Here is a 27,198-nt window from a genome sequence, read left to right on the forward strand (position 1 = left end):
GTGGTTGCATATGCCTTCATTACTATAAAAAGTTTAAGATTTATTTATTATTTATTTTATTAATTTGAAATTTTTTCAAACACCGAAGTAGAGACAATAGTATATCCGTTTTCTAGATTAAGTAATTATTGACATTTTTTTATCATATTGGCTTTATATTTCTTTGTCTCTTGACTATTTAATTTTTAAATTTTTATTTAAATTCAGTTAATTAACATATAATGTATTATTAATTTCAGAGGTAGAGGTCAGTGATTCATCAGTCTTATGTAGTACCCAGTTCTCACTACATCACATCCCCTCCTTAATTTCCATCACCCATTTACCCCGTCCCCCTACCCCCTTCCCTCCAGGAATCCTCAGTTTGTTTCCTATGATTAAGAGTCTCTTATGGGTTGTCTCCCTCTCTGATTAAGTCTTGTTCTGTTTTTTCTTCTCTTCCCCTATGATCCTCTGTTTCTTAAATTCCACATATGAGTGAGATATTATGATAATTATCTTTCTCTGTTGATTTATTTGGCTTAGCATAATACCCTCTTGTTCCATCCACGTCGTTGCAAATGGCAAGATTTCTTTTTTCTGATGGCTGAGTAGTATTCCATTGTATATATATTTGATATCTTCTTTATCTATTCATCTGTCAGTGGACATCTGGGCTCTTTCCAGATTTTGGCTATTGTAGTTTGGCTATTGCTATAAACATTGGAGTGCACATGCCCCTTCAGATCACTACATTTGTACTTTTGGTAGTAGTGCAATTGCTGGGTCATAGGGTAGCTCTATTTTCAGCTTTTTGAGGAAGTTCCGTGCTCTTCTCCAGAGTGGCTGTACCAGTTGGCATTCCCACCAACAGTGTAAGAGGGTGTTTTTTTCTCTGCATCCTCACCAACATTTGTTGTTTCCTGACTTGTTAATTTTAGCCATTCTGATTGGTGTGAGGTGGTATCTTGTGGTTTTGATTTGTTTTTTCTTGATGCAAAGAGATGTTGAGCATTTCTTCATGTGTTGGCCATTTGTTTATCTTCTTTGGAGAAATGTCTGTTCATATGTTCTGCCCATTTCTTGATTGGATTATTTGGGTTTTTTTGGGTGTTGAGTTTGATTAAGTTCATTGTAGATTTTGGATACTAGCCCCTTATCTGATGAGACATTTCCAGATATATTCTCTCATTCTGTCAGTTGTCTTTTGGTTTTGTCGACTATTTCCATTTCTGTGCAGAAGCTTTTTATCTTGGTGAAGTCCCAATAGTGCATTTTTGCCTTTGTTTCCCTTGCCTTTGGAGACGTGTCTAGCAAGAAGTTGCTGCAGCCAAGGTGACAGAGGTTGCTGCCTATGTTCTTCTCTAGGATTTTGATGGATTCCTGTCTCACATTTAGATTTCTCCTCCATTTTGAGTCTATTTTTGTCTATGGTATAAGAAAATGGTCCGGTTTCATTTTTCTGCATGTGGCTTGTCTAATTTTTCCAACACATTTGTTGAAGAGACTGCCCTTTTCCCATTGGATATTTTTTCCTGCTTTGTTGAAGATTAGTTGACCATAGAGTTGAGGATCTATTTCTGAGTTCTCTCTTGTGTTCCAGTGATCAATGTGTCTGTTTTTGTGCCAGTACCATACAGCCTTGATGATTACAGCTCTGTAATAGAGCTTGAAGTCCGACATTGTGATGCCACCAGCTTTGGTTTTCTTCTTCAACATTCCTTTGGCTACTCGGGGTCTTTTCTGGTTCTATACAAATTTTAGGATTATTAGTTCCAGCTCTGTGAAAAAAGTTGATGGTATTTTGATAGGGATTGCATTGAATGTATAGATTGCTCTAGGTAGCATAGACATTTTGACAATATTTGATCTTCCAATCCATGAGCATAGAACATTTTTCTATTTCTTTGTGTCTTCCTCAACTTCTTTCATGAGTGTTCTATTTTTTTTTTCTGAGTACAGATTCTTTGCCTTTTTGGTTAGATTTATTCCTTGGTATCCTATGGTTATTGGTGCAATTGTAAATGAATCAACTCCTTACTATCTGTTTCTTCTAATTCTTAATGTATAAAAATGCAGCTGATTTCTGTGCATTGATTTTATATCCTGCCACTCTGCTGAATTGCTGTATGAGTTCTAGCAATTTTGGGGTGGAGTCTTGGGTCTTCCCCATAGAGTAGCATGACATTTACAAAGAGTAAGAGTTTGACTTCTTTGCTAATCAGATGCCTTTTATTTCTTTTTGCTGTCTGATTGCTGAGGCTAGGACTTCTAGTCCTATGTTGAACAACAGTGGTGATAGTGGACGTCCTTGCTGTGTTCCTGACCTTAGGGGAAGCTCTCAGTTTTTCTCCATTGAGAATGATATTCACTGTGGGCTTTTCGTATATGGTTTTTATGATATTGAAGTACGTTCCCTCTATCCATACACTATGAAGTTTTAATCAAGAAAGGGTGCTGTACTTTGTCAAATGCTTTTTCTGCATCTACTGAGTATCATATGGTTTTTGTTCTTTCTTTTATCAGTGTAGTGTATCACACTGATTAATTTGCAGATGTTGGACCATCCTTGCAGTCTAGGAATAAATCTCACTTGGTTGTGGTGAATAATCCTTTTAATGTACTGTTGGATTCTATTGGCTAGTATCTTGGTGAGAATTTTGGCATCCATGTTTATCAGGGTTATTAGTCTGTAATTGTCCTTCTTGGTGGGGTCTTTGTCTGGTGTTGGGATCAAGGTAGTGCTGGCCTCATAGAACAAGTTTAGAAGTTTTCCTTCCCTTTCTATTTTTTTAAACAGCTTCAGAAGAATACATATTAATTCTTCTTTAAATGTTTGGTATTACTCCCCTGGGAAACCATCCAACCCTGGACTTCTGTTTGTTGGGAGATTTTTGATTACATCTTCCATTTCCTTGCTGGTTATAGGTCTGTTTAGGTTTTCTATTTCTTCCTGTTTCGCTTTTGGTAGTTTATACATCTCTAGAAATGCATCCATTTCTTCCAGATTGCCTAATTTGTTGGCATATAGTTGCTCATAATATGTTCTTATAATTGTATTTTTTTGGTGTTGGTTGTGGTCTCTCCTTTTTCGTTCATGATTTTATTTACTTGGGTCCTTTCTCTTTTCTTTTCGATAACTCTGGCCTGGGGTTTATCAATCTTATTAATTCTTTCAGAGAACCAGCTCCTAGTTTTATTGATCTGTTCTACTGTTCTTTTCGTTTCTTTTTTTATGATTTCTGGCCTAATCTTTGTTATTTCTCTTCTCCTGCTGGGTCTAGGCTTTATTTGCTATTTCTCCTTTAGGTATAGGGTTAGGTTGTGTATTTGAGACCTTTCTTGCTTCTTGAGAAAGGCTTCTATTGCTATATACTTCCCTCTTAGGACCACCTTTGCTGCATCCCAAAGGTTTTTGAATAGTTGTGTTTTCATTTTCTTTTGTTTCCATAAATGTTTTTTCTTTAATTTCCTGGTTGACCCCCTCATTCTTTAGTAGAATGCTCTTTAGCCTCCATGTATTTGAGTTCTTTCCAAATGTCCTCTTATGATTGGGTTCAACTTTGAAAGCACTGTGGTCTGAATATATACAGGGAATGATCCTAGTCTTTTGGTACCAGTTGAGGCCTGATTTGTGACCTAGTATGTGATCTATTCTGGAGGATATTCCATGTACACTTGAGAAGAATGTATATTCTGTTGCTTTCGAATGGAATGTTCTGACTGTATCTGTGAAGCCCATCTGGTCCCGTGTGTCATTTGAAGTCCTTGTTTCCTATTTGATCTTCTGCTTACATGATCTGTCTATTGCAGTGAGTGCAGTGAGTATGATACTATTATTATATTCTTATCAATGTGTTTCTTTAATTTTTTTATTAGTTGGTTTATATAATTGGCTGCTCCCATGTTAGGAGCATAAATATGTATAATTGTTAGATTTTCTTGTTGAATAGATCCTTTAATTCTGATATAGTGTACTTCCTCATCTCTTATTATAGTCTTTAGTTTAAAATCTAATTTGTCTGAGGTAAGGATTGCCACCCCAGCTTTCTTTTGATGTCCATTAGCATGATAAATGGTTTTTCACCCCTCACTTTAAATCTGAAGGTGTCTTTGTGTCTACAATGAGTCTCTTGCAGATAGCTTATCTATGGGTCTTGCTTTTTTTTATCCAATCTTAAACCCTGTATCTTTTGTTTGGGGCATTTAGCCCATTTACATTCAGAGTAACTATTGAAAGATATGAATTTAGTGGCATTGTATTGCCTATAAAGTAACTTTCTGTATATTGTCTCTGTTCCTTTCTGGTCTGTGTTCCTTTTGGGCTCTTTCTTCGCTTAAGGGATTCCTTTTAATATTTCTTCTAGGGCTGGTTTATTGATCATAAATTCTTTTAGTTTCTTTTTGTCTTGGAAGTTTTTTTTTTTGTTTTTTTGTTTTTTTTTTGTTAAAGATTTTATTTATTTGAGAGAGAAAGGGAGAATAGGAGCAGGTGGAGGGGCAGTGGGAGAAGCAGGCTTCCTGCTGAGCAGGGAGACCAGTGCAGGGCTTAATTGCAGGACCCTGGAATCATGACCTGAGCCAAAGGAAGAAGCTTATCCAACTGAGCCACCCTGCTGCCCTTGCCTTGGAAGCTTTTTATCTCTCCTTCTATTTTGAATGACATCATAGCTGGATAAAGTATTCTTGTCTGCATATTTTTCTCTTTTAGCACAGGAATATATCATGCCTGTCCTTTCTGACCTGCCAAGTCTCTGTGGATAGGCCTGCTGCCTGTCTAATGTTTCTACCCTTGTATAATATGGACCTCTTGTCCTGAGCTGCTCTCAAGAATTTTTTTTCATCTCTGAGATTTGCAAGTTTTACTATATGTCAGGGTGTTGACCTATTTTTATTGATTTTGAGGGGGATTGCCTGTGCCTCCTGGACTTGGATACCTGTTTCCTTCCCTGGATTAGGGAAGTTCTCCAGTATAATTTGCTCCAGTATACCTTCTCCACCGCCATCCCCCCACCCCAGGATCCCAATTATCTAATATTGTTTCACCTTATGGTATCACTTATCTCTCAAATTCTCCCCTCATGATCCAGTAGTTGTTTATCTCTCTTTTTCTCAGTTTTGTTCTCCATCATTTTGTCTTCTATATCACTGATTTTTTCCTCTGCTTCATTTAACCTGCAGTTAGAGCCCCCATTTTGATTATATCTCATTAATAGCCCTTTTGATTTTGACTTGATTAGATTTTGGTTCTTTTTTTTTCTCCAGGAATGCATTCTCTAGTGTCTTCTGTGCTTTTTTTCAAGCCCCACTAGTATCTTCATAATTGTTAATTTGAGCTCTAGTTCTGACATCTTACTTATAACCATACTGATTAGGACCCTGGCAGTCAGTACTGCCTCTTGTTCTCTTTGTAGAGGTGAGTTTTTCCATCTTGTCCTTCTGCCCAGAGAAGAATAGATGAATGAGAGAACAAAATACTAAAATGGCAACAATGACCCCAGAGAAATATACACTAAACAAATCAGAAGATACCTGAAACCGAAAAAAAAGAAAAAAAGAATGTAATCAGACAGGTGAACAGACAGAGCAATAGCCCGGATCATGTGTGTATTTTGGTCTGTTTGTTAGAAAAGTAGATCCCAAAATTGTAAAGAAATAAATATTTGTATATGTATGAAAATAAAATTAAATGCAAGGAAAGGATAGAATGTAAATGTGAAGATGAAAATTAAAAGACAAAAAAGAAAAAATGAATATAAACAGACAGGTGAACAGAACAGAGCAGTACACTATATCCTGAGTGTATTTTGGTTGGTTTGTTAAAAAAACTATATCTCAAAATCATAAAGAAAGAAAAACATATATATATATATATATATATATATATATATATATATACATATATATATATATAAATAAATAAAATACAATGAAAGGATAGAGTTTAACTGTACAAATGAAAATTTAAAAAAGATTTTAAAGAAAGAGTTGATAAAACAAGAAATTGGTTGAAAACGGAAAAAGAAAAAAAATTGAAAGACTAAAGAATTGTGGGAAAAAAAAAACATGAAGTCTGTATACTATTTTCCCCTAGTGCTGGAGTTTTACATTTCTGTGTGATTGATAAACTTGGTGTTGGCTGGATGTTCTTGCAGATCTTCTGGGAGAGAAGCCTGTTGCATTGATTCTCAGGTGTATTTGCCCCAGTGGAATTTCACCACCCTTGCCAGGGGGCCAGGCTAAGTAAGCAGCTCCGGATTGCTCTATGTGGCTTTTTGTTCCCTGAAGGCTTTTCCTGCCACTTTAGAGGATGAGAATGAGAATGGCAGCCTTCCAATCCCTTGCCCTGGAGCTGAAAGCCTGGGGCCCCACTCCGCAGTGCACCCTCAGGGAAAAGCAGCCAATTATTCCTGTCTCCCTGGTCTCCGTCCTGTAACCAAGTGTTTCTGTATCAGGCACGCAGCCCCATTTCAAGTCTCTAAACCCTGTAGACTCCTGTAGTGTGCATCTGTGCCGGTCCTCCTGGCGGAGAGAGGGAGGTCTCCCTGGTTCTGCTGTTTGCTGGGTCCCTGCTCAAAGAGCTGTTGCCCAACTGTGCCGTGGGTGGCCGTATATGGCGTCCCTGAGCTGAGAGCTCACTCCTGGGCTTGCTTATTGCAGCTGACTTTCCCACTCTGATGCCTGGGAACTCTGTCACACTCAGGCACTCCTGGTCTTCCTGTGACCCCGGGGATCCTGGGACCACCCCGTCCTGCCTAGGATTCCACCCTCCTTCGCCACCTGAGCACCTTTCAGGCAGGGATGTCCCTTACTGGAGCAGACTTCTAAAAGTTCTGATTCTGTGCTCCATTGCTATATCCCCCCCTGGTTCCAGCTTACATAGGCTCTCTCTCCCTCCTGCTGTGGTTTATCTTCCCATATATTGTCTTGGATTCACTTCTCTGCACCTCCTACCTTACAGGAAGTGGTCACTTTTCTATTTGTGGAGTTGCAGCTATTCTTTTCTTTGATCTCTGGTTGAGTTCACAGGTGTTCAGAATGATTTGATAGCTAGCTAGCTGAGTTCCAGGGACCGGATGAAACTAAGGTCTTCTACTCCTCCATCATCATAGACTGTCCTCTTGACTATTTTAAAAGTAAAGCCTGATATTATGCTACTTATCTAAATATTACTTATGTATCTGTTTTTAAAAGGCATTTCTCCCTATATTATTATTTCTTCTGGCAAATATAAAAAGAATTCTTTATCATTTAATATCCAGTTCACATTCAGATTTTATAGTTGTTTCAAAATTGTCTTTCTTTTATACTTCATTTGTTCATAGGGAGATTCAGACAAGGCCCATGTTAGCTTTTGGTTGTTTCCCTGTTTCATTTCATCTGAAACCCCCTTCTTTCTCCTTTTTTGAATGTTACTGACTTTGGGAAAATGTAGGTTATTTGCAGTATAAAATGTGTCATATTTTGAATTTCCCTGTCATTTCATCTTGGTGTCATTTAACTCTTCCAGTAGGCTTTGTATGTCCTCTAAACTCAAAGTCAGATATAAAGTCTGGTTAGATTCAGGCATAGCTTTTAAATTTTTTTTTTAAGCAAGGATATCTTGTAGATGGTGATGTGTTTTTCTAGCTCACATCACATCACATCAGGAGGCACATAATACCTGGTTGTCCACTCTACATGTTGCTAAAATTAGTCAGGATGTTCAGATGGTAACAGCCTGATTATTCTTCTGTAAAGTTCCTCATTAACCTTTGTCCTTATCCCAGAGTTTAAGAAAAGGCGGTTTCCTTAGAAGATCACTTAAGAGTAGCCTATTCTGTAATAGGCTTTGGCTGTGTTTGGATTTCTGTATACATATACTTTACTGTGTACAAATTTACCACTAAATCTGTTAATAAATTTGTAAAATAGAAACAGTAATAATCCAGAAGGTAATTGTGAAGATTAAGTGAGATAATGTAAAATAAAAGTCTTTTACACTGAGTAGATGCTTAAAATTCTGTGCCAGGATTTTAAATGCCAGGTTTTTAACCATTTATTTTATAGAAAAACCTTATATATTCACTGCCTTTAACATTGAACTGTCTTAAATATTGTAGTGGATGGGTGGTACTTAAACTTGTGATTTGCTTTAGAGTTGATAAGCTATGTCTCTGCATGATTTTGCACAGAATACTTATGATACAGTATGTGTAGAATATGATAGTTATGCCAGTTTTTTATTATTGTGTTTCTTAAATACATACAATAATACTAGGGCCTATTGGTCTCAAAGTTTTATTGTTAACTTGTATTGGGTAGTGTATATTGGATATAATAGGGTATTCTATGTATTTCTTTGAGCTTTTCTGTGAGTACCTATAAAGGGTTGTGGTGTTTTTTTTTTTTTCTGTGCTTCCTTCAGTTTTTTTTTTTCCTACCAAAAATATGTTTGGGCTCCTGGTAAATTGAAAGTATATAATTAGCACAAGTACGTAATCTCTTTAAGAGCCAGCCTACTAGAGGAGAAGATGTGTGTAAGTTATTATAAGGTACCAATGGATTACTGAATTCTGTCTTTTTACTTCAGTTTAATATGTCCTTTTGTTTAGTGACTATAGAACCAAAAGACTGATTTGGTTATATTAAAATTACTATTGTTTTATTGTGAGAGTATAATTAAAATGAGAGTTTTATATAACACAAAACAGAAAATACATTCACATATACCACCTTATTTGATGTTTATCATAATCCTGTGAATTAAGTAGTACAGTTATTTGTATGCAAATTTGAAATATAGGTAGACAGTTTTTATATTGTCTGTTGTATTCTTTCCTTTTTATTATTAGCTAAACTTACCTGTGTTAGTTATTGCCATGAAATCGAAGATATCAAAGTGCAAAGAAAGCTTCCCTGGGATCCAGAAGAAGAGTGTATATGTTAATCTGATTGCTCAGCCAGATAGAAGGGGGAAGAAGTCTGTTTTGAAAATTTAAAATTTATTTAGAAATAAATTTAAATTTTGAAGTTAAAATTAATATAAACAAATATTAAGTAATATAAATTTTAATATAAATAATATTAAATAGTTAATGTAAATAATATCAAGTATTATAGTATAGGCTTCATATTACAATGTTATAATATAAATTTTATATTAAAGTATAATAATTTATAGTTCTAATATAAATAAATAATATTAAATATAAATACTGAAAATAATATTAAATAAAAATTAATATAAATTTAAAATTTATTTAGTGAATAATTCACGAAGATTCATATATACAAAAAAATAGGTTAACCAAGAATGTTAAAAACATTTTTTGAGCAGTCTTACATTTGGTAAGTTGAGCCAGTTCATACTCAGTTCCTTCTTTTCAACAGGAGGCAGGGGTATGCTTTTGTTTCTGTCCTGGTCCTATTTGGGATTAAAAACAAAGCAGGAGTGCCATTTAGTATATTCATATGTCTTTTTAGGTGAATTTTTCTCCTCTCACAGTGGCCATCTTCTGATATTCTTAAGTTACATATGATTATTAACTATTAATAGTAGTGCAGAGAGTATTTGCAGAATGCCAGGAACTTTGTATGCTAAGTGGTTTTTTTTTTTTTTTAAGATTTTATTTTTAAATAATCTCTTCACCCAACGTGGGGCTCCAACCCACAACCCGAGATCAAGAGCTGCATGCTCCACCAAATGAACCAGCCAGGCACCCCCGTATGCTAAATTTTTATGTGCAGTATCTCATTTAATCCTTACACCAGCCTTATGAGTACTGTTACTATTCACACTTTACAAATGAGGAAACACTAAACTTAGTTACATAATTTGGCTAAGGTAAGCGGTAGAGTTTAATTCAAACTAATCCCTGAATAAAGACAGAGTCTGTGTTTTAAACCAACTCCTGTGTAATATACTGCCTTTGTTACTGTATCTGTCATGTTATGTAGTCTGGGATATACGGGTAGTGTAGTAGCATGGGTAACCCTGTTTGCTAGTTTTTTGTCTTGTCACTTGCTTCCTTGAGTTAGGAAGTTATATTTCCTCAGAAAAAGTCAATAGACATTTGGATGAAATGTTTGGATTAGATGTTGGAGATGAGACTTTTTTTCTTCCTTTGCAACAGAATCGAATCCTCTGGGTTGATGAGAACAATCTGACAGCTCATGTGGAGGCTGGTATCACAGGACAAGAGTTGGAAAGACAGGTATGTTATTTCTTTAATTAAGATTTTCAAAATTGCGGGACTCCTGGGTGGCTCAGTTGGTTAAGCGGCTGCCTTCGGCTCAGGTCATGATCCCAGCGTGCTGGGATCGAGACCCACATCGGGCTCCTTGCTCAGCGGGGAGCGTGCTTCTCCCTCTGCCTCTGTCTACCACTCTGTCTGCCTGTGCTCATGCTCTCTCTCTCTCTCTCTCTCTCTCTCTCTAACAAATACATAAATAAAATCTTTAAAAAAAAAAGATTTTCAAAATTGCTATGTATCCTCTTTATTTTTTTAAAGATTTATTTACTTAGAAAGCAAGTGGGGGGAGGGACAGGGAGAGAGAGGGAGAGATAGAGAATCTGAAGCAGAGTCCCTGCTGAGCACAGAGCTAGACTCAGGGCTTGATCTCATGACCCAGAGATCATGACCTGAACCAAAATAGAGTCAGGCGCTTACCGGACTGAGCCACCCAGGCGCCCTGCTTTGTGTCCTCTTTATGAATGGAGTATCTTTTACAGCACATTCTCTGAACAGATTTGCTCAGTTTCCGTTGTGGGTCAGGCACTGAGCTAGATACTGAGGACATAGTAGTGAATAAGACCCCAACCCCTACACTTGGAAAGCTTATCTTATAACAGAAAGTTAGGTAAATAGACAGTTATGATTCAGAGTGAGAATTGCAAGGGGAAGGCTGAATGCAGGGTGTTATAGCTCATCAGACAGGGTTAGCAGGGAGGGAATTGGACAAAGAAGATATCACAGGGAACACAGCATTTAAAATGAGACTTCAGCATGGGTGAAAGTCAGCAAAAAATGGGAGCGGAGAGAACAATCCAGTCAGAGGAAGCAGCAAGTGCAGAGGCTTTTAGGGCAGCTGTTGCTTTTGGGGGGCCTGCAGACAGCTGAGTGTGGCTGAAGTCTAGTGTGTGTTTATGGGAGAATACACATTCTTGGTATTTATGTTGGATGGGAATATGTGTAGTAGTGGTAAAGGATGAAGCCAGGAAACATGAACAGATCATATTAGAACGGGGCCTTATAAAGTCCCTTTTAGAAGTTTGAACTTTACCTCTGTATTCAGGCAGTTCTGGCTAGTTCCTGTATGGAGGTTGGGTGGGGTCACGTAAGGATGGTTAAAGGTTACTGGCATAATTCAGGCAAGAGCTGATAGTGACTTAAATAAATGAGTAAGAATTGAGCAAGGAGGAACATAGAGGACATTGAACTCTCAGAAGTTGATAAATTGGATGAACTGATAGATGTCGATATTTGCTATTGATTTAACTTCTCAATGCCTAATTTCTTTTTCTTATTAAGATTTTATTTATTTTAGAGAGGATGGGGTGGAGGGGTATGGAAGAGCAGAGGGAGAGGGAAGGGGGATGACTCTCAAACAGACTGCATTGAGTGTGCAGCCTGATGCAGGGCTCGATCTCACAACCCTGAGATCATGACCTGAGCCAAAATGAAGAGTCAGGTGCCTAACTGAGCCACCCAGGTGCCCCAATGCCTAATTTCATTGAAAACTGCTCATCTCATGAATTAGTCAAACTCTTGGAGACCTTGTAGCACTTTTTTAGGATCCTGAAGAATTCTTGGAAAACTTTAGGTTCCTTTCATACATTCTAAGCAGATAATTATTAAAATGTATTTCCAACTTCCTCAGACATGGTCAAGATGACTATAACTCAGCTTTTGTAAACCAGAATTAGAAAGTTTAATTTGTTGGTGATATAGTGACCACTTTGTTCAACGTGAGTTATAGAGACTCTTCTCTTCTACCTTTGAGTGGGACAGAGACAGACAAGACATCCTTGTCGGTCTTATTTTTATTGTCTTTTTCCTTATTTCTTGGAAAAAAAGTTGAATCAAATCGTATGCCACTGACCAATTCTGGATGAAAGGCTTTGAAAAAAATTATTAAACTATTATCTTTATTTTTGATTTATGCACTAAGATAGAACTGGAATGAAATTGAGGCAGTGTTAAAGATCTTTAACAATTAGTTTAATAATTAGTTGAGGCAGTGTTAAAGATCTTCAATAAGCCAAGGTTTTATATAAACCCAGGTAATAGATTTGTTAATTATTATAGTATATAATGAACTTAGGTGGGCAGAATAATAGTACTTAATGAAAAAGACTGTAAAAATCCTATATTAGTTTTCTGTTATATCTGAATGAGGTACTATCAACACACCAATTTTTTTTATAACAAAGGGTGGCCTTTCATGTCTCTAATTTTATATCTTCTTTTATTATAGCATTTGATGGAGTATTTTAACCTTTTCAAGTTTTTTTTTTTTTTTTTTTTGAAAGGTTAGAATTAAAATTCAAAGAACATATTTCCTTGAAATTTAAATGACATTTTCCTAGACTGGGGAACTTCTGATATTTTACCTACTAGTTCATTTCCCTAAATGCCAATATAGAACTTTCTTTTTTGCCTCCAGTAAACTGTAATGTAGTTTCTACAGCCATTTTCATCCCAGTTCAAGTTCTTCCTCATTAAACTTCTGTACTCTTCAGTTTCTTAATAAGCTGAGGTAACCAGCTTAAAACATCCTGCTTTTTCCTTCTAGAAATTTTAAAATGACACAAAGATTGTAGTTGGGTAGCACATGTTTTAATCTCTTTTTAGTTTGTAAATTATGTTGATTTTATTATGTGTACAATTTAAGGGAGGTCATTAACATGTCAATTATGGATTTGTTGTAGAGTAACTTCATTGAGGTAGAAGTGTCATACAGTAAATTGCACTTATTTTAAAGATACAATTTGATATGTTTTGATACATGAGTCCAATCATGAAACCATCACCACAATGACAATAGTAAACACTGTACCAAACCCAAAGATTTCCTCTTGCTTCTTTATGATTCTCTCCACCCAACCCTTACCCTCCACCCCTGACAATCACTGATCTGCCTTTTTTTTTTTTTTTAAATAACATAAGTGTGTTGTGTCACAGTTCTGGAAGTTGATCTGCTTTCTATCACTGTAGATTTGTTTAATTGTCCTACAATTTTACTGAAAACTAATCAGGTACTCTTTCTGAGGGGGGATTGAGGGTATGGCTTCCTTCACTAGGCATAATTAGTTTGAGATTCATGCATATTGTTGCATGTATCAATTAGTTTGTTCCTTTTTATTGCTCAGTAGTATTGCATTGTATAGCTATACCACTGTTCATTTATCCATGAACACTTAGATTATTTACAATTTGGGGCTATTTCAAGTAAAGCTGCTGTGAACATTCATGTGCAAATCCTTGTATGGACATATGTTTTCATTTCTCTTGGGTAGATATTTTGAAATGAAGTGGTTAAATCAAGTGGTAGGGATATACTTACCTTTTTGAAAAACTACCAAACATTTTCCCACAGGGCATCATTTCATATTCCCACTAGCACTGTGTATGAATTCCAGTTTCTCTATATCCTCTCTAGTACTTGTTAATGTTAGTCTTTTAAGTTTTAGTCATTCTACTTGATGTGTTATAGTATCTCATTGTGATTTTAATTTGTATTTCTCTAGTGTCTAGTGATCTTTACAAGTGCTCTTTGTCATCCGTTAAAGGTGAAGTATCTGTTAAAGTTGTTTCTCTAATTTTTAAATTGGTTTGTTTGTTTTCTTATTGAGTTTTGAGAATTCTTTACATATTCTGGATCGAAGTCCTTCTGCCAATCTATGCTTTGCAAATATTTTCTCCCAGCCTTTGGCTTGTCTTTTCAGTCTCTTAACAGTCTTTTGAAGAATAGATCTTTTTAATTTTGGTGAATTCCATAATGTATTTTTTACTTTATATTTCATGGTGTTGCTGTCATATCTTGAAATCTTTGCTTTACTTAAGGTTACAAAGATTTTCTCCCATTTAAGTTTCATAGTTTTTGGTTTCCATTCAAGTCTCTGATGAGTTTTGAAGATTCTGAGTTAATGTTTATGTATGGTGTAAAGGATGGATTGAAGTTCATTTTTTTTTTTTGGCATATGGATATCCAGTTATTTCAGCACCATTTGTTGAAAAGACTACCTTTCAAATTGTGTTGGCTCTTCTGGGTTTTTTCCCTTTCCATATAGACTTTCAAGATTTTTTATATAATTATTTGACAGAGAGAGAGCACAAGTAGGCAGAGCGGCAGGCAGAGGGAGAGGGAGAAGCAGGCTCTCTGCTAAGCAGGGAGCCCAATGGTGGGGTTCAATCTCAGAACCCTGGGATCATGACCTGAGCCGAAGGCAGACGCTTACCCCACTGAGCCACCCAGGCGCCCATCCATATAGACTTTAGAATCAGTTAATATCTGTAAATACCTTGTTGAGATTTTGATGGGGTTTGTTACACTGAATCTGTAGATCAATTTGGGAAGGACCGACATCATGATAATATTGAGTCTTCCATAAACATGGAATATATCTCTCCATTTATTTAAAACTTTGACTTTTCTTTATAGATTTTGTAATGTATCTGTTAGATTTATACCTAAGTATTTCATTTTGGTGGGCCTAATGTAAATGGCATTATGTTTTTATTTTTAAATTCCACTTGTTGCTTGTTGGTATATTGGAAAGCAATTGAGTTTTGTATATTAATCATGTGTCCTGCTGTCTTGCTTTAATTGCTTAATAGTTCAAGGTTACTTTTCTGTTTTTTCAAAGGTATTTTAACTGAGTATAGAATGATAAGTTGATAGTGTTTTTCTTTCAGTAATATAAAGATAATGCTTCACTGTTACCTCACTTTAGTGTTTCTGGCTATAAATTTTATCTTTGTCCCTTTGTACATTCTGTGGGTTTTTTTGCCCTCTGTTTTGCTTTTAAGATTTTCTTATAACTGCTTTGAGTTATGTGATTGTGATAGACCCTGGTGTAGGGTTTTTTTTGTGTCCGTATTTCTTACACTGGGGCTTTGTTGAGCTTCTTTTATTTGTGCGATTATACTTTTCATCACGTTTGGAAAATTTGGGGCTATTATTTCTTCAATTATCTGACTCTCCCTCCCCCACCTGACTTTTAGGGACTCTGTTTACTTATATATTAGGCTGTTTGAAGTTCTACAGCTTACTGCTGCTCTTCTCATTTTTTTCTTCAATTTCTTTTGCTACATCTTGGAGTTCACGAATCTTTTATTTGCTGAATATATTCTGCTCTTAACCCCACTAAGTATATTTTTTATCTCAAACATTGTATTTCTTACTTTTCTAGATATTTAATTTGGGTCTTTTTATATTTTCTGTGTCTCTACTCTGAACATATGGAATACAGTTAAGTAACTGTTTTAATGTCCTGGTCAGCTAATTCTAACATCTGTGTTAGTTCTGGGTTGGTTTTGATTATTTACCTCATAATATTGTTTTCCTCATTAGGGGTTGTGTTTTCTTGCTTCCTTGTACACTTGGCAATTTTTTTTTTAAGATTTTATTTATTTATTTGACAGAGAGAGAGAGAGAGATCACAAGTAGGTAGAGAGGCAGGCAGAGAGAGTGGGGGAAGCAGGCTCCCTGCTGAGCAGAGAGCCCGATGTGGGGCTCGATCCCAGGACCTTGAGATCATGACCTGAGCCGAAGGCAGAGCCTTTAACCCACTGAGCCACCCAGGTGCCCCAGCAATTTTTTATTAAGTACCAGACATTGTGAATATCATCTTGTTAGGTCTTGGATGTTTTTCAGTTCTATAAATATTCTTGAGCTTTTTTTTCTGGGATATAGATATTTGGATATAGTTTGATTCTTTAGTTCTTGCTTCTGTGATCTTTTAGGTGGATTCAGAAGCAGTGCTCAGTCTTAAAACTAATCATTTCTCATTACTGAGGAATGACCATCTTGGATGTTCTATCTCATGCTTTGTGAAGGAAAAATTTTCCAAGTCAGGCTGGTGGGAACAGATTTCTGGCCCTGTATGAGTGCTAGTACTTTTCTCTAATCCTTTGCATTGTTTTTAACTTTCATCCTGGGTAGTTTCCTCACTTATATGTGCTTTTCATTACTCTGCTGACTACTTTAAAGGGGACCCTCTGCCAGTCTCCAGGGTTTTCTCTCTTTGCTGCTCTCTTCTCTTCAGTACTTTCTCTTGTGAATTTTATATGCTTTGGTTTCCCACAACTTCAGACTCAGTCTCCTTACCTCACACACAGTGTTTGCCAGAGTTGTGCTTGGATTCTCTTTCCCTGTATCACCATCTGGAGCATAAGCAAGGGGCATTCATAGTATTCACTTCCTTTGTTTGCTTTCTCAAGGGATCATAGCCCTTTGTTACCGCATGTCCAGTTATTTAAAGACTTTAGTATCTTATATTTTTTCAGGGTTTTTTTTTTTTTCATGTGAGAGGATAAATCTAGTTCCTTTTACTTGAACTTGGATGAATGACTCTGCTGCACTTTTAATTTTTTCCTTTATACTTCTAATTATTCTGTATTTATTTAATTATGTTTCTTGTTAAGTTCAGTTCCTTCTCTTTCTATATAATAACAAGCTCTGCAATTTAGAATTTGCTCTTAGTGATGTGTCTCATGCCTAGAACATAGTAAGTATTTGTTGTTTTAATATTGAATGGGAGTACAGAAATGAGTAAGATAAATTTCTTATTCTGTTTTATGGGATATAGATGGAGAGGAGAGGTTATTTTATTTTATTAAAAAAGGATATTTGATTAACTATATGAGTTAAATCTGTAAACCTTTGTTCAGATTTTCCAGCAGCTAATGGCATTAACAAAGACACAGCAAGCGGTGTCTGAGTGGCTCAGTTGGTTAAACATCTGCCTTGGGCTCAGGTCCTGATCCCAGACTCCCAGGATCAAACCCCACATCGGGCTTCCTGTTCAACGGGGAGTGTGCTTCTCCCTCTGCCTCTTACCCGACTCTTGTGCTCTCTCACTCTCTCTCAAATAAATAAATAAAATCTTAAAAACAAAAACAAAACACAGCCTTTAGAAGAAAAAGTGGCTGAATGTATGTGGTCATAGATACCATTTATTAAGCACCCAACCATATGCCAAAAATTGTTTCCTATTAATAAGTGTACTGTAACGTGCAGATTTTCTAGCAAGCATAAATGGCAAGTTTCAAGTTCAGGTTCTTAACCATTACACTTACTTCACTTACCTAGTAGGAAGTTAGTCAGATTTTAACAAAGTAGTAATTTAAAATGGTGTGCTAAGTCGAGGTCCTTGAGCATAGAGACTGTCTTTTTTTTCCCCCATTCTTTTTATATCCTCATTTTCATTGCTTTACATAATTCCTGGCTTGTGGCAGCCACTTTATAAATGAGGAAGGTAATGAAGTAAACCTACAGGCATAAGAGGCAAATTATATGTAACATTGGATATACTTACAGAAGTAGTTTAGATTTAATTTGCTTTGGTGTAGGTAATGTGGAGATTTTGTCATCAGAATATATGAAAACTCACTGTTTAGTGCTTAGGATATCTAAGTGCTCTATTAGTGTTTTTCCTTTTTCTGCTAATTTCAGAAAAATTGGGTAACAGTAGTCTTTTTTGAGAGTAAATAATATGAATATAGATTGGGAGTTCAGGAAGAACTATAAAATAGCAATTTGATGATCTTCATTTTAAATTGTTCATTCATATATTTAAGCTACTTCTTTGTGAGTAGTTAGTAATTTCTTAAAATTAAACACCTTGAATATTTAGTGAAATTTATTATTAATAATTGATATCTTTTTAAATTCTGTTTTTCTAGCAAAAATGTTAGAAAAGATAATTTGCCATGCTTATGTGCAAAAGCTAACAAATTATGTTTAACTTATTAAGTTCTCTCAGTTTGGATCACAACTTTTACACCATACTTACAGATACAAACATAGCTGACATATTCTACATCTCTGCATGGCTTACTTGAAAAATAGAAGCAGTTGCTTAACTGGATGACTATCAAAATAGTCAATACAGATTGATGGGCTTGAGTGCAGTAGACAGTGAGTGTGCAGATGGTGGTGTCTGTAGCTTTTGACATGAGATGCCTGAGTCTTTAAAATGATTTCAGTGGAATGGCTTTGGTGGTGTTGCAGTAAAGGGCATCCATTCAACTTCAGGTGCTGTGCAGATGGCAAAGCCAAGCTAATATAGAAAAATGAGAAACAAGTGACTATTTAATGTACAGGAATGCATGATCTGCATCACAAATAAATGACGGTATTACATGCAGGAAACCTAGCCAGATGGCTGTACATTAAAACACATGACTCCTTGAGAGAATTAAGTACAGGCAATTTGCTTAGATTTTCTGCAGGCCTGCTGCATATTATGTTAGGGTAGGGAAAACAAGAGATTAAGTGCTTTATTTATTGAAAGTGTTTAGGTGAAGTTGGCAGTTATTTAAACATAATCTGATCTCCGTAAGTATTTAAATTATCTCTTTGTGGTAAAAAAAAAAAAAGTGGGGACGGCAGTTGGTTTTATTTTAAAAGGATGAAAGGAATAAGATTGGCTAGCAAGTACGTCTTTTGGTCCACATTTTTCAGTTTTATAAAGTTTTCCACTGGGCAAAAGCTTAAAAAATTTTTTGGATGAGCATGATAAAAGTACTTCTTTTTTTAATATGGGTTTTAATGAGTCCAAATACCAGTGACATTTGGAAATTTTAAAGTGTGAAGCATAAGAGACTGTGGACTCTGAGAAACAAACTGAAGGTTTTGGAGGGGAGGGGAGTGGGCACGCGGGCGAACCTGGTGGTGGGTATTAAGGAGGGCATGGATTGCATGGAGCACTGGGTGTGGTGCATAAATAGTGAATCTTGGAACACTGAAAAAAATTAATGTGTTGAATGCTATATGAAATAGCCTGATTTTCACTAGTAAAATACTACATTTTTTGTTTTTCAGCTTAAAGAAAGTGGTTATTGTACAGGTCATGAACCAGATTCACTGGAATTCAGCACCGTGGGAGGATGGGTTTCTACTCGGGCATCGGGCATGAAGAAGAATATCTATGGCAATATTGAGGACCTGGTAAATTTTTTTCTGGTTACTATGTTATAATTGATTAGTATATTACTATAAAATGATTAAAGCCTTTTTTAGAGTTGTATGGTAGGGTCTTCTCAAAAGTGTACCCCTTTTGATTATAGCGAAGTTGACTGTGTGTAATAGAAGCAGTTTAAAGACCACTGGGGTCATTATTTACAGGTGCTCCTTTTCAAGTGACTGATATTTCAGCTTTATAGATGCTTCATAGTATCTGACTTATAAAATATATAAACATTATTTTATAAGCCTCATGGAGCCTCAGTCTTCAAGTCCACCAAGGTTTTAGTCCGTTTATTTAGATGATCTCATCATTGCCACTCTTGCCTTGGAGAGTTTATACTTACTTCTCTTAAAAAATTTTTTTCTCTATGGAATTAGCCTAATTGAAAAGGTTCTAGTAGGTGGCAATATGACCTGTAGTGGTTTATGTGCACACCATTTTATTTTAGCTGATCTGGTGCCAGTGTTCTGGGAGTTAGTGTGGTAATAGTATAACTGTGGGCATTCTGACTAGGGATTAGATATCATTTGTTCCATGTGTACCTTTTCCAGTAATTAGTTGTGTGACCTTGTACAAATTGGTTCACCTTTCTAAACTTCTTTCCTCTTCTGTAAAGTAGAATAATGATATTCACTGCATGGAATTATTATAAGTGTATATTATAAACACTTAAAATGTTCACATTATCCTGTTTTTTTTTTTAATTGAGGATATTTTAGAAATCACATTTTTCCTTTTGCAAATAAAATAACATCCAATTTCAGAGGAGAGAATTTGATCCTTTTACTATTGGATTATTAAAAACCTTATCATAGTTAACATGTGATAGACTGCTACATTTAGTACTGCTAAAGCATGTAATTTATTTTATCCCTTTTTTGGAGAGCCTTAAGGACCACAGATTATAAGCATATATCCTAATGTGCTTATTTGCATGTGTGTATCTAGCTTTTGATACAAAAAAGGATCATGCTGTGTTTAATCTCTTTAGACTATGTTATCAATATATTAACTTGTAAAAGAACAAAGACAAATGTATTTATACACTATCATTTTTAGACTGTGTATAATTCTCTTTTACTGGTAATTCATGGTTTATTAAAGTAATTCCCAATTAGTGAATATTTTAAGTTATTCTTGATTTCAAAATTGTAGGAAACAAAGAGGAAAATATCTTCTTTGGTAATTTCCTTGGTATACATCTTTAATCACTTTGGGGAAGTTCCTAAGGCTTGAATTGTTGAATCAAGACATTTATATATGTTTTTTAAGTCTTTGAATTTTTATCGCCAAAATGTTTTGTAGAAATTTGTGCCAATTGGCATTCCCACTAGCACTATGAGACTATTTCTTTCACTGGACCCTTTATTTATATTTTTGTCTTTTTAATTTTTTTATTTCTTTAATTGCCAGTGAATGTATCCTTTTAAAATGTCTTCATTGGTGATTTTTGGTTTCTATTTTGTGAATTGTTTATTGATGTCCTCTGCTCATTTCCTTAAATAATAAATAGACTATTTTTGTTTATCTGTCAAAAAGCTGTTGTAAAAATGTGTTGGATTTTCACCTAACTATTTCCTGATTTAAATTTCAGGAACTATTTTTGAGTGACCCTCTCCCTCGAGTATGCTTACATTCTCACTTGTGTGAGACTTGTATCACATGCATCTATCTTTTCTTCTTTTCAGTTCAATCACTACATCTCCCTCTTCATCCCATTTTTTACCTGATTATAATTAATACTTCATTCTTTTCATTCTTTTCTTCTAAGTGGGCAAAGTAGATAAATTGAGGGTGGGAATAAGGCAAGAGTAAATTTTTTCTTAGAATTCTAAGCATTGAAGCAGCTTGATGTGCTTAATATTGTTTCATTCAAAATTAAGTAAAAGAATGAACCTATTAAAATATGATCATTATTTTTTTCGTCCTTTAGTTTTTTGCCACATGGATAATCCTAGACTAAATTTGGTTTAAAGAAAAGTGCTTTTCATTTTTTTAAGGTGATGAACATACCCAAATCAGTAACAATCTTAGAATGATTTTTTCTTCTTTTAAAGTTATATAAAATTTATTTTTAGTCTAAGAATTATTAAAAGATATTAGAATTCTGAAGGGTGTCACCATTTATCACTTAATCTATTATTTTAAAAGTAGAGTTTTTTTAATAAATATAGATGGTTGTGTGTACACACATGCACAACATTCACTGACAAATATGTAGACTTTACATCATGTATTGTATTAAACAGGTGGTTCATATAAAAATGGTAACACCTAGAGGTATAATAGAAAAAAGCTGTCAAGGACCTCGTATGTCAACAGGCCCTGATATCCATCACTTCATCATGGGATCTGAAGGTAAATATAACTAAATTTATTACAAAAAATAACAGGTTAGTGACTCAGTTTTGTGAAAATCTGTGATATTGTGATATAAGATCTTTGAAAGAAAGACACGTTTTATATATTTAAAGAATGGTGATTTTTTTTTAAGTTTTATTACTTTAATTTAGTACTTCATAAAGTTTTTATTATGAGAACATCTTATTAAACGTCCTTTTACATTTTGGTTTTTTTATAGTTTTAGAGATAAGTTAGCCTTTTTGGTATTTTATTTTTGTTTTACAGTTTTTTAGGAAGAGTAGTTAAGATTTAAAATGGTTTGCTTTAAAATTTTATATATAATAGTATTCTCTAACCTTGCCTGACTTCTCAGTGGGAAAGAGCTGAGAAAGTATTGTCTTAGTGTCTTGCCTTTCTGTAGTTGTACTTTTTATTACTTGCTATTTGATTCTTTGAAGAAGTGGAATTTAAAATCCTGTTGATTTATATATCTTTTAAAACGTATGTTGTATTTTTTTTTTAACTATTTACTATTCTTTGCTTGGTTACTTAACGCTGGGTTGATTAGAATGTAGTTCTTTATCTCACATTTAATTGCTGTACTGATCAGGAAAAAACTGACCTTCTATTTTGCAAACTAACTGTTCTGAGGTAAATGTTATGGATAAGATGAACATAGTCGTGTTTTTTAATTCTTAGAATAGTAGAGAGGGATATCCCTTAAATTCAGAGAAATAAGATAAAACAAGTGTCTCTAACTTAGTGGAGGAACTCATTACTAATTTAGAAGATGGTACAAGCTAAAAAAGAGATTTTTGAAATGTTTAGCTGTATTCATGGATGAGAGAGCAATTATAATAAACTAGGATGATAGGACATCAGTCCTGTCTTTTGATAGAAACATCGAGGAGGGAAAATACAACAAACTATGTCTCAGTGACATGTTAGAGGTCAACTGTTGATTTGATGAGCAGTGATATAGCTTAAATATTTTTTCATGATAATCAATGATAAACTTTGTCAAGATGTCTCACCAGTTTACTTTCTTATTTCTTTTCTGATCAGTATAGTCTTCTGTGGAAAAATAGAACTACATTTTTATGAGAAAAATGTTAAATTCCCTTAAAATAATATAGTTCTTTGGTAAATATTCTGCAACTTCTAATACTAACACATCATCCAAAAGTAAACTAAGATATATAACCTTTTGCCACCTGGTGTCAAATTGAGTAACAAATAGGTATTAAAACTGAGAGTTATTAATTATACTCTTGGTGCATACATAGTTGGAGTCAACTCTGTAAATATAAATGATCTTTTTAAGTAACTATATCAGACATTTTTTTCTCCCTTCGCTTAGTATTTTAAAAATTTTTGGTGCTAGGTACTGTTCTGGCACACTGAAGGGACACAGGTAACAATTGACCTTTATAATATAGTATGATAAATTGTATGATTAGAAGTAAATTTAGGAGAAATACAGACAAAGTTCATATTAATGGGTGCTTAAGAAGACCTCTTCAGAGGGGCCATGCCTAAAGTGGTCCTTGAAGGTTGATAGGAGTTGACGGAATAAGGTGGTGAGGGAGTTGCCCTGCAGAGAGAACTGCAGGTGGGCAGACTTAAAGTGAAAAGAGCCATCTCTGCGTTGCGAAGCTGCCGGGTTTTCAGTATAACAGGAACATAAGATAGCTATAAGAGTGTAGTAGGCGGTAAGTCTAGGGTAGAGTGGTAAGGGTTACAGGGTAACTGGAGAGAGAATTTGGTCTTTTATGTCTTTTAAAATAGTTTAAAATGTATCTAAATGACTAGACTACCTCTCTCAATAATAAATTATTTTCTGAATTTAAGGAAGGTAAACTCATAATAGAGGAAGCAAAGAAATATGATTTATTAAACATATACTAGGGCAAATTACTGTATTTAAATGAGATTTTATTATACACATATATGTAAAATGATTTAGGAGCATGAATGATGAAATCTTTCAGATCTGGATTTCAGTTCTGGTTCCACCACATAAATTTCTGTGACTTTGTGTAAATTAGGTAATTTTCTATGCCAGTGTTCTCAGCTATAGAATGAGGATAATAAAAAGAAACCATTTTCATAAGCTTTTGTGAGGATTAAATGAGATTATGATAAGCAGTCTATAAGCATTTAGTAAATACTCAACAAGTGTTAAGTTTATTACTGTTGTTGCTATTTATTATTTTGGCATCAGTGGTCTTTACAAGTATAGTCTATACAAGTATAGTCCTTAATCCCCATCCCAATATATGTGGATATAGAGTCATCTTAATGCAGGCTGGGAGACAGCATGATTGAGAAAGTTAATTTATGTGAAATCATATTCTTTTTTATTTTATTTTTTACTTTAGAATTTTATTTTTTTTACGTTTTTAAATTCTAGTTAGCATACAATATAATACTAGTTTCAGGAGTATAGTATAGTATAGTGATTCAGCACTTCTGTGTATCACCTGGTACTCATCACAACAAGTTCATGTTCTTTCATAATATGTATTTTTATCTGTTGTCTTGAGCCATCTAATAATTACCTTCTGCCTTAAATGTGAATCATATACTTTTCTTCAAGTTAAAAAAAAATTTTTTTTGCTATAGTTAAAATTATCTCATGATAGCCTTGAAAGCATTATCATTAAAGGATGCATTTTTCTTTTTTTTTTTTCCAAAGATTTTATTTATTTATTTGACAGTTAGAGATCACAAGTAGGCAGAGAGGCAGGCAGAGACAGAGAGAGGGGGAAGCAGGCTTCCCTCTGAGCAGAGAGCCCAATGTGGGGCTCGATCCCAGGACCCTGAGATCATGACCTGAGCCGAAGGCAGAGGCTTAACCCACTGAGCCACCCAGGTGCCCCTAGAACGTATTTTTCTGATCCTACTAAGTTCTACATGTGACTAACCATGTTGAATTTAATGTTTTTATCTTGTGTTACGGATTTTTCGTAATGATTTTTTTCAATTAGCAGCTTCCTTCCATTTTAGACACTATAATAGTCAAAGCCTCTGAAATGCTTTACATCTTTTCTTATATATGAAATTTACTAGTAACTCAAAATAATTCGTTCTTTCATTTGAAAAATGGTTAAAACTACATTTTTATTTTTTTAAGCCTATGACCCACCCTTGTTTTCGTCTTTGCTCTATGTCGAAATAAGTGAAATGCTTATTATCAGTCCTTTTGTGTAATTTTACCTTTTGTATGACCTTGACACTTGTAAGACAGCTTGAGTGGTTATAATGTCCATGGGTTGCACTTTGTTTCCTTCATTCTTGAAAATGCTGCTCCAGTGTTGCTTGGTTTTATATGTTGCTTTAAAGAAATCTAATGCTAGTTCTTTTGCCTTTGTGGATTGTTTCCATCTTTTTGCCTGAGTGTCCTGAGGATTTTTTAATTATTGAAGTCTACTACTTTTATAGCTCAGAGTTGATTGTTCTGTGTTGTTTAACATGGCACCCAGTGGACCCTTTCTATGTTTACATTTACATCTTTTATTCTTTCTGGAAAGTTTTTTTGGATCTACTGTTAAATATTAGGGGTTAGGGGTTCCCCCCCTTTGTTTTGATTTTTCTTCTTCAGAGACACCAATTATACTATGCTTGACAGTGTTTGTTTGGCATTTCAGGGAGTGACTAACCCTTTTTTATTCCCCAGCTTTTTTCTTTATTTCATTTTCATTCCCTTCATTATTTTCCTGCTCTTCTTTAGTGCCCTTTATCAAGTCTTCATTTGAATCTATTCTCTATTCTCCTTTGGATACCTTATAATTTAGCCTTCATTTTTTATATGTCGTTTTATTGTTGTTGCTGCTCTTTTTCTTTCCTGACATTAGTCATCTCTCATTTCATTTCTTCTTGTTTTTTGCTGACTTTTGATGATTGTATTTCTGATTCAGGTTTGGTTTTTTTATTTTTAATATCCCCAAAGGCTTGCTTGGCAATATTTAATTCAGTTTGAGATGTTTATTACTGTTTTCTTTTCAGGATCATGGTTGGTTTAGGAGAGAGACTTCATGATCAGAAAAGCTTTTATTTACATTTTGTCTTTTTCTAGTAGTTTTTGTGGATTTGGTCTGCTTTTTTCTATTGCTATTTATTACTTAGAAAGTGTTTCCTAGTTTGGGAATGTCTTTTCCTGTGCTACTTCCTTCTCTTGTGCTACTTGTTTTGTGGATGGTGGTATTTTGGTGGGAGAAGGCATGGCATGTCTTCTTTTTTATTTCTATAGGATCTTTAATTTCCCTCTCTTACTTCATTCTTTCCCATCATTACTTTGTCTCCAAGGAGTACAACACTTCTCTGAATATAATGCTTCTCTGAAAATACTCCTCTTGTCTCTCTAAGGATGCCTTTCTAGTTCTTCCCATTTTCAGACCCCTCCCCATAGCCAGGGCTATGGATTTCCCTGTACAGGATTTTGGTGTTATTGTTGCACTTTTGGTGTCTGTGGTTGATTTTGTCTTTGCTTTCTCCAGGTCCTCAGATACTCTGTTTTTCCATATAAAATCTTTTAAGCCTCCCCTTACTTTCTACCCTTAGAAACTTGCAGCAGAAGGCTATAGTAGGTCTTTCGGAATTTTTTCTTTTTATCTCTATTTAACAAGTAATGTGAAGGTCAGAGTGGTTTTTTTGTCTCCTAGTAATGGTGAAAGTTTTATTTCAATATTATTTATGGTTTTCTGTTTCTTGTTGATTTTTATGTTTTGGGGTGGGGGAAGGTAGAGAGAGAGGGGGAAGATTCAGAGTCAAATGACTTACATTCTTCTTAGTCCTGAAGTCACCTGAAAGTATATTGTTAAATTACAAAAGAATTTATTTACTTTAAGCAAATACTTGCATTTTATATCAAATAGCACGTGAAGCTTTCAGTTTTCTTGAGAAGAAACATTGTATTTGAAAATTATAGATTAGAAAATTCTTAAATTTATTGTAGTGTAGTTTTGATGAAACAGAAAAGTGAATGATGTATAAGCCTCTGTGATGTCATATTGCCATGGAATTATTTATAAGCAATTATATAAAGTAGATTTAAAATATAAGGGTATAAAGTGATATATTGTACATATATTCAAGGTATAATAATTCAAGTCTTTTATATCATTCCACTGGCATAACATTCCCAAAGCAAAAGAATTATTAAATATAATAAAACACAACAGAAATGAGCCATTTGATTGAGTGAATTTAGATATATCCATTTGTGATGGGCTAATTTGAATGGAACTTGAATGGAAGCTGCTCTCTGAGACCTGGGTAACTTTGCTTTCACAGTGGGACCCCCTGTAGACTCATAGCTGGATAGTTGCAGAGACTTGGTTTGGGCATTTCATTAACCTTGTGATAATGCAGAGTTTCACTTTACAATTTTTTTTTTTTTTTTTAACCTCACTTATAATGTTATGGTGGGTTTTATTACTTGAGAGTGCCTACTCTACATAGGAAGCAATACAGGTAGGCAGAAGTTTAAGGCATGGTCACTTTCCACTGTAGAATTAGAATTTTAAAAGAAGTTTGCTAATGTAAAGGTATATATATTTTAAAATAAACTTTTTGAATATAGTAATTACATGCACAAAATTAAAATATGGACAGATGTACAAAATTCAAAAGGTTTTAAGGATGTATAATGGGAAATCTGCTTCTATCCCTTCTTCAGATCATTTCCTTTGTTCACA

At 34.7% G+C, this 27,198-nt stretch overlaps 1 protein-coding gene across 1 annotated transcript in view; it reads left to right on the top strand.

Annotated features, from left to right (window-relative positions):
- LOC111143941 (alkylglycerone phosphate synthase) overlaps positions 1–27,198 on the top strand; it is a 135,916-nt gene that overhangs the window by 52,739 nt on the left and 55,979 nt on the right. Inside the window, exons 8-10 of the mRNA XM_022497980.1 lie at positions 10,095–10,175; positions 19,012–19,137; positions 21,406–21,514. Of these exons, the coding sequence (XP_022353688.1) occupies positions 10,095–10,175; positions 19,012–19,137; positions 21,406–21,514 (316 nt within the window). The remainder of the gene's footprint in view (positions 1–10,094; positions 10,176–19,011; positions 19,138–21,405; positions 21,515–27,198) is intronic.

This window comes from Enhydra lutris, unplaced genomic scaffold, assembly GCF_002288905.1.
Source record: "Enhydra lutris kenyoni isolate GAN:26980312 unplaced genomic scaffold, ASM228890v2 scaffoldscaffold1, whole genome shotgun sequence".
NCBI classification, from domain to species: domain Eukaryota; kingdom Metazoa; phylum Chordata; class Mammalia; order Carnivora; family Mustelidae; genus Enhydra; species Enhydra lutris.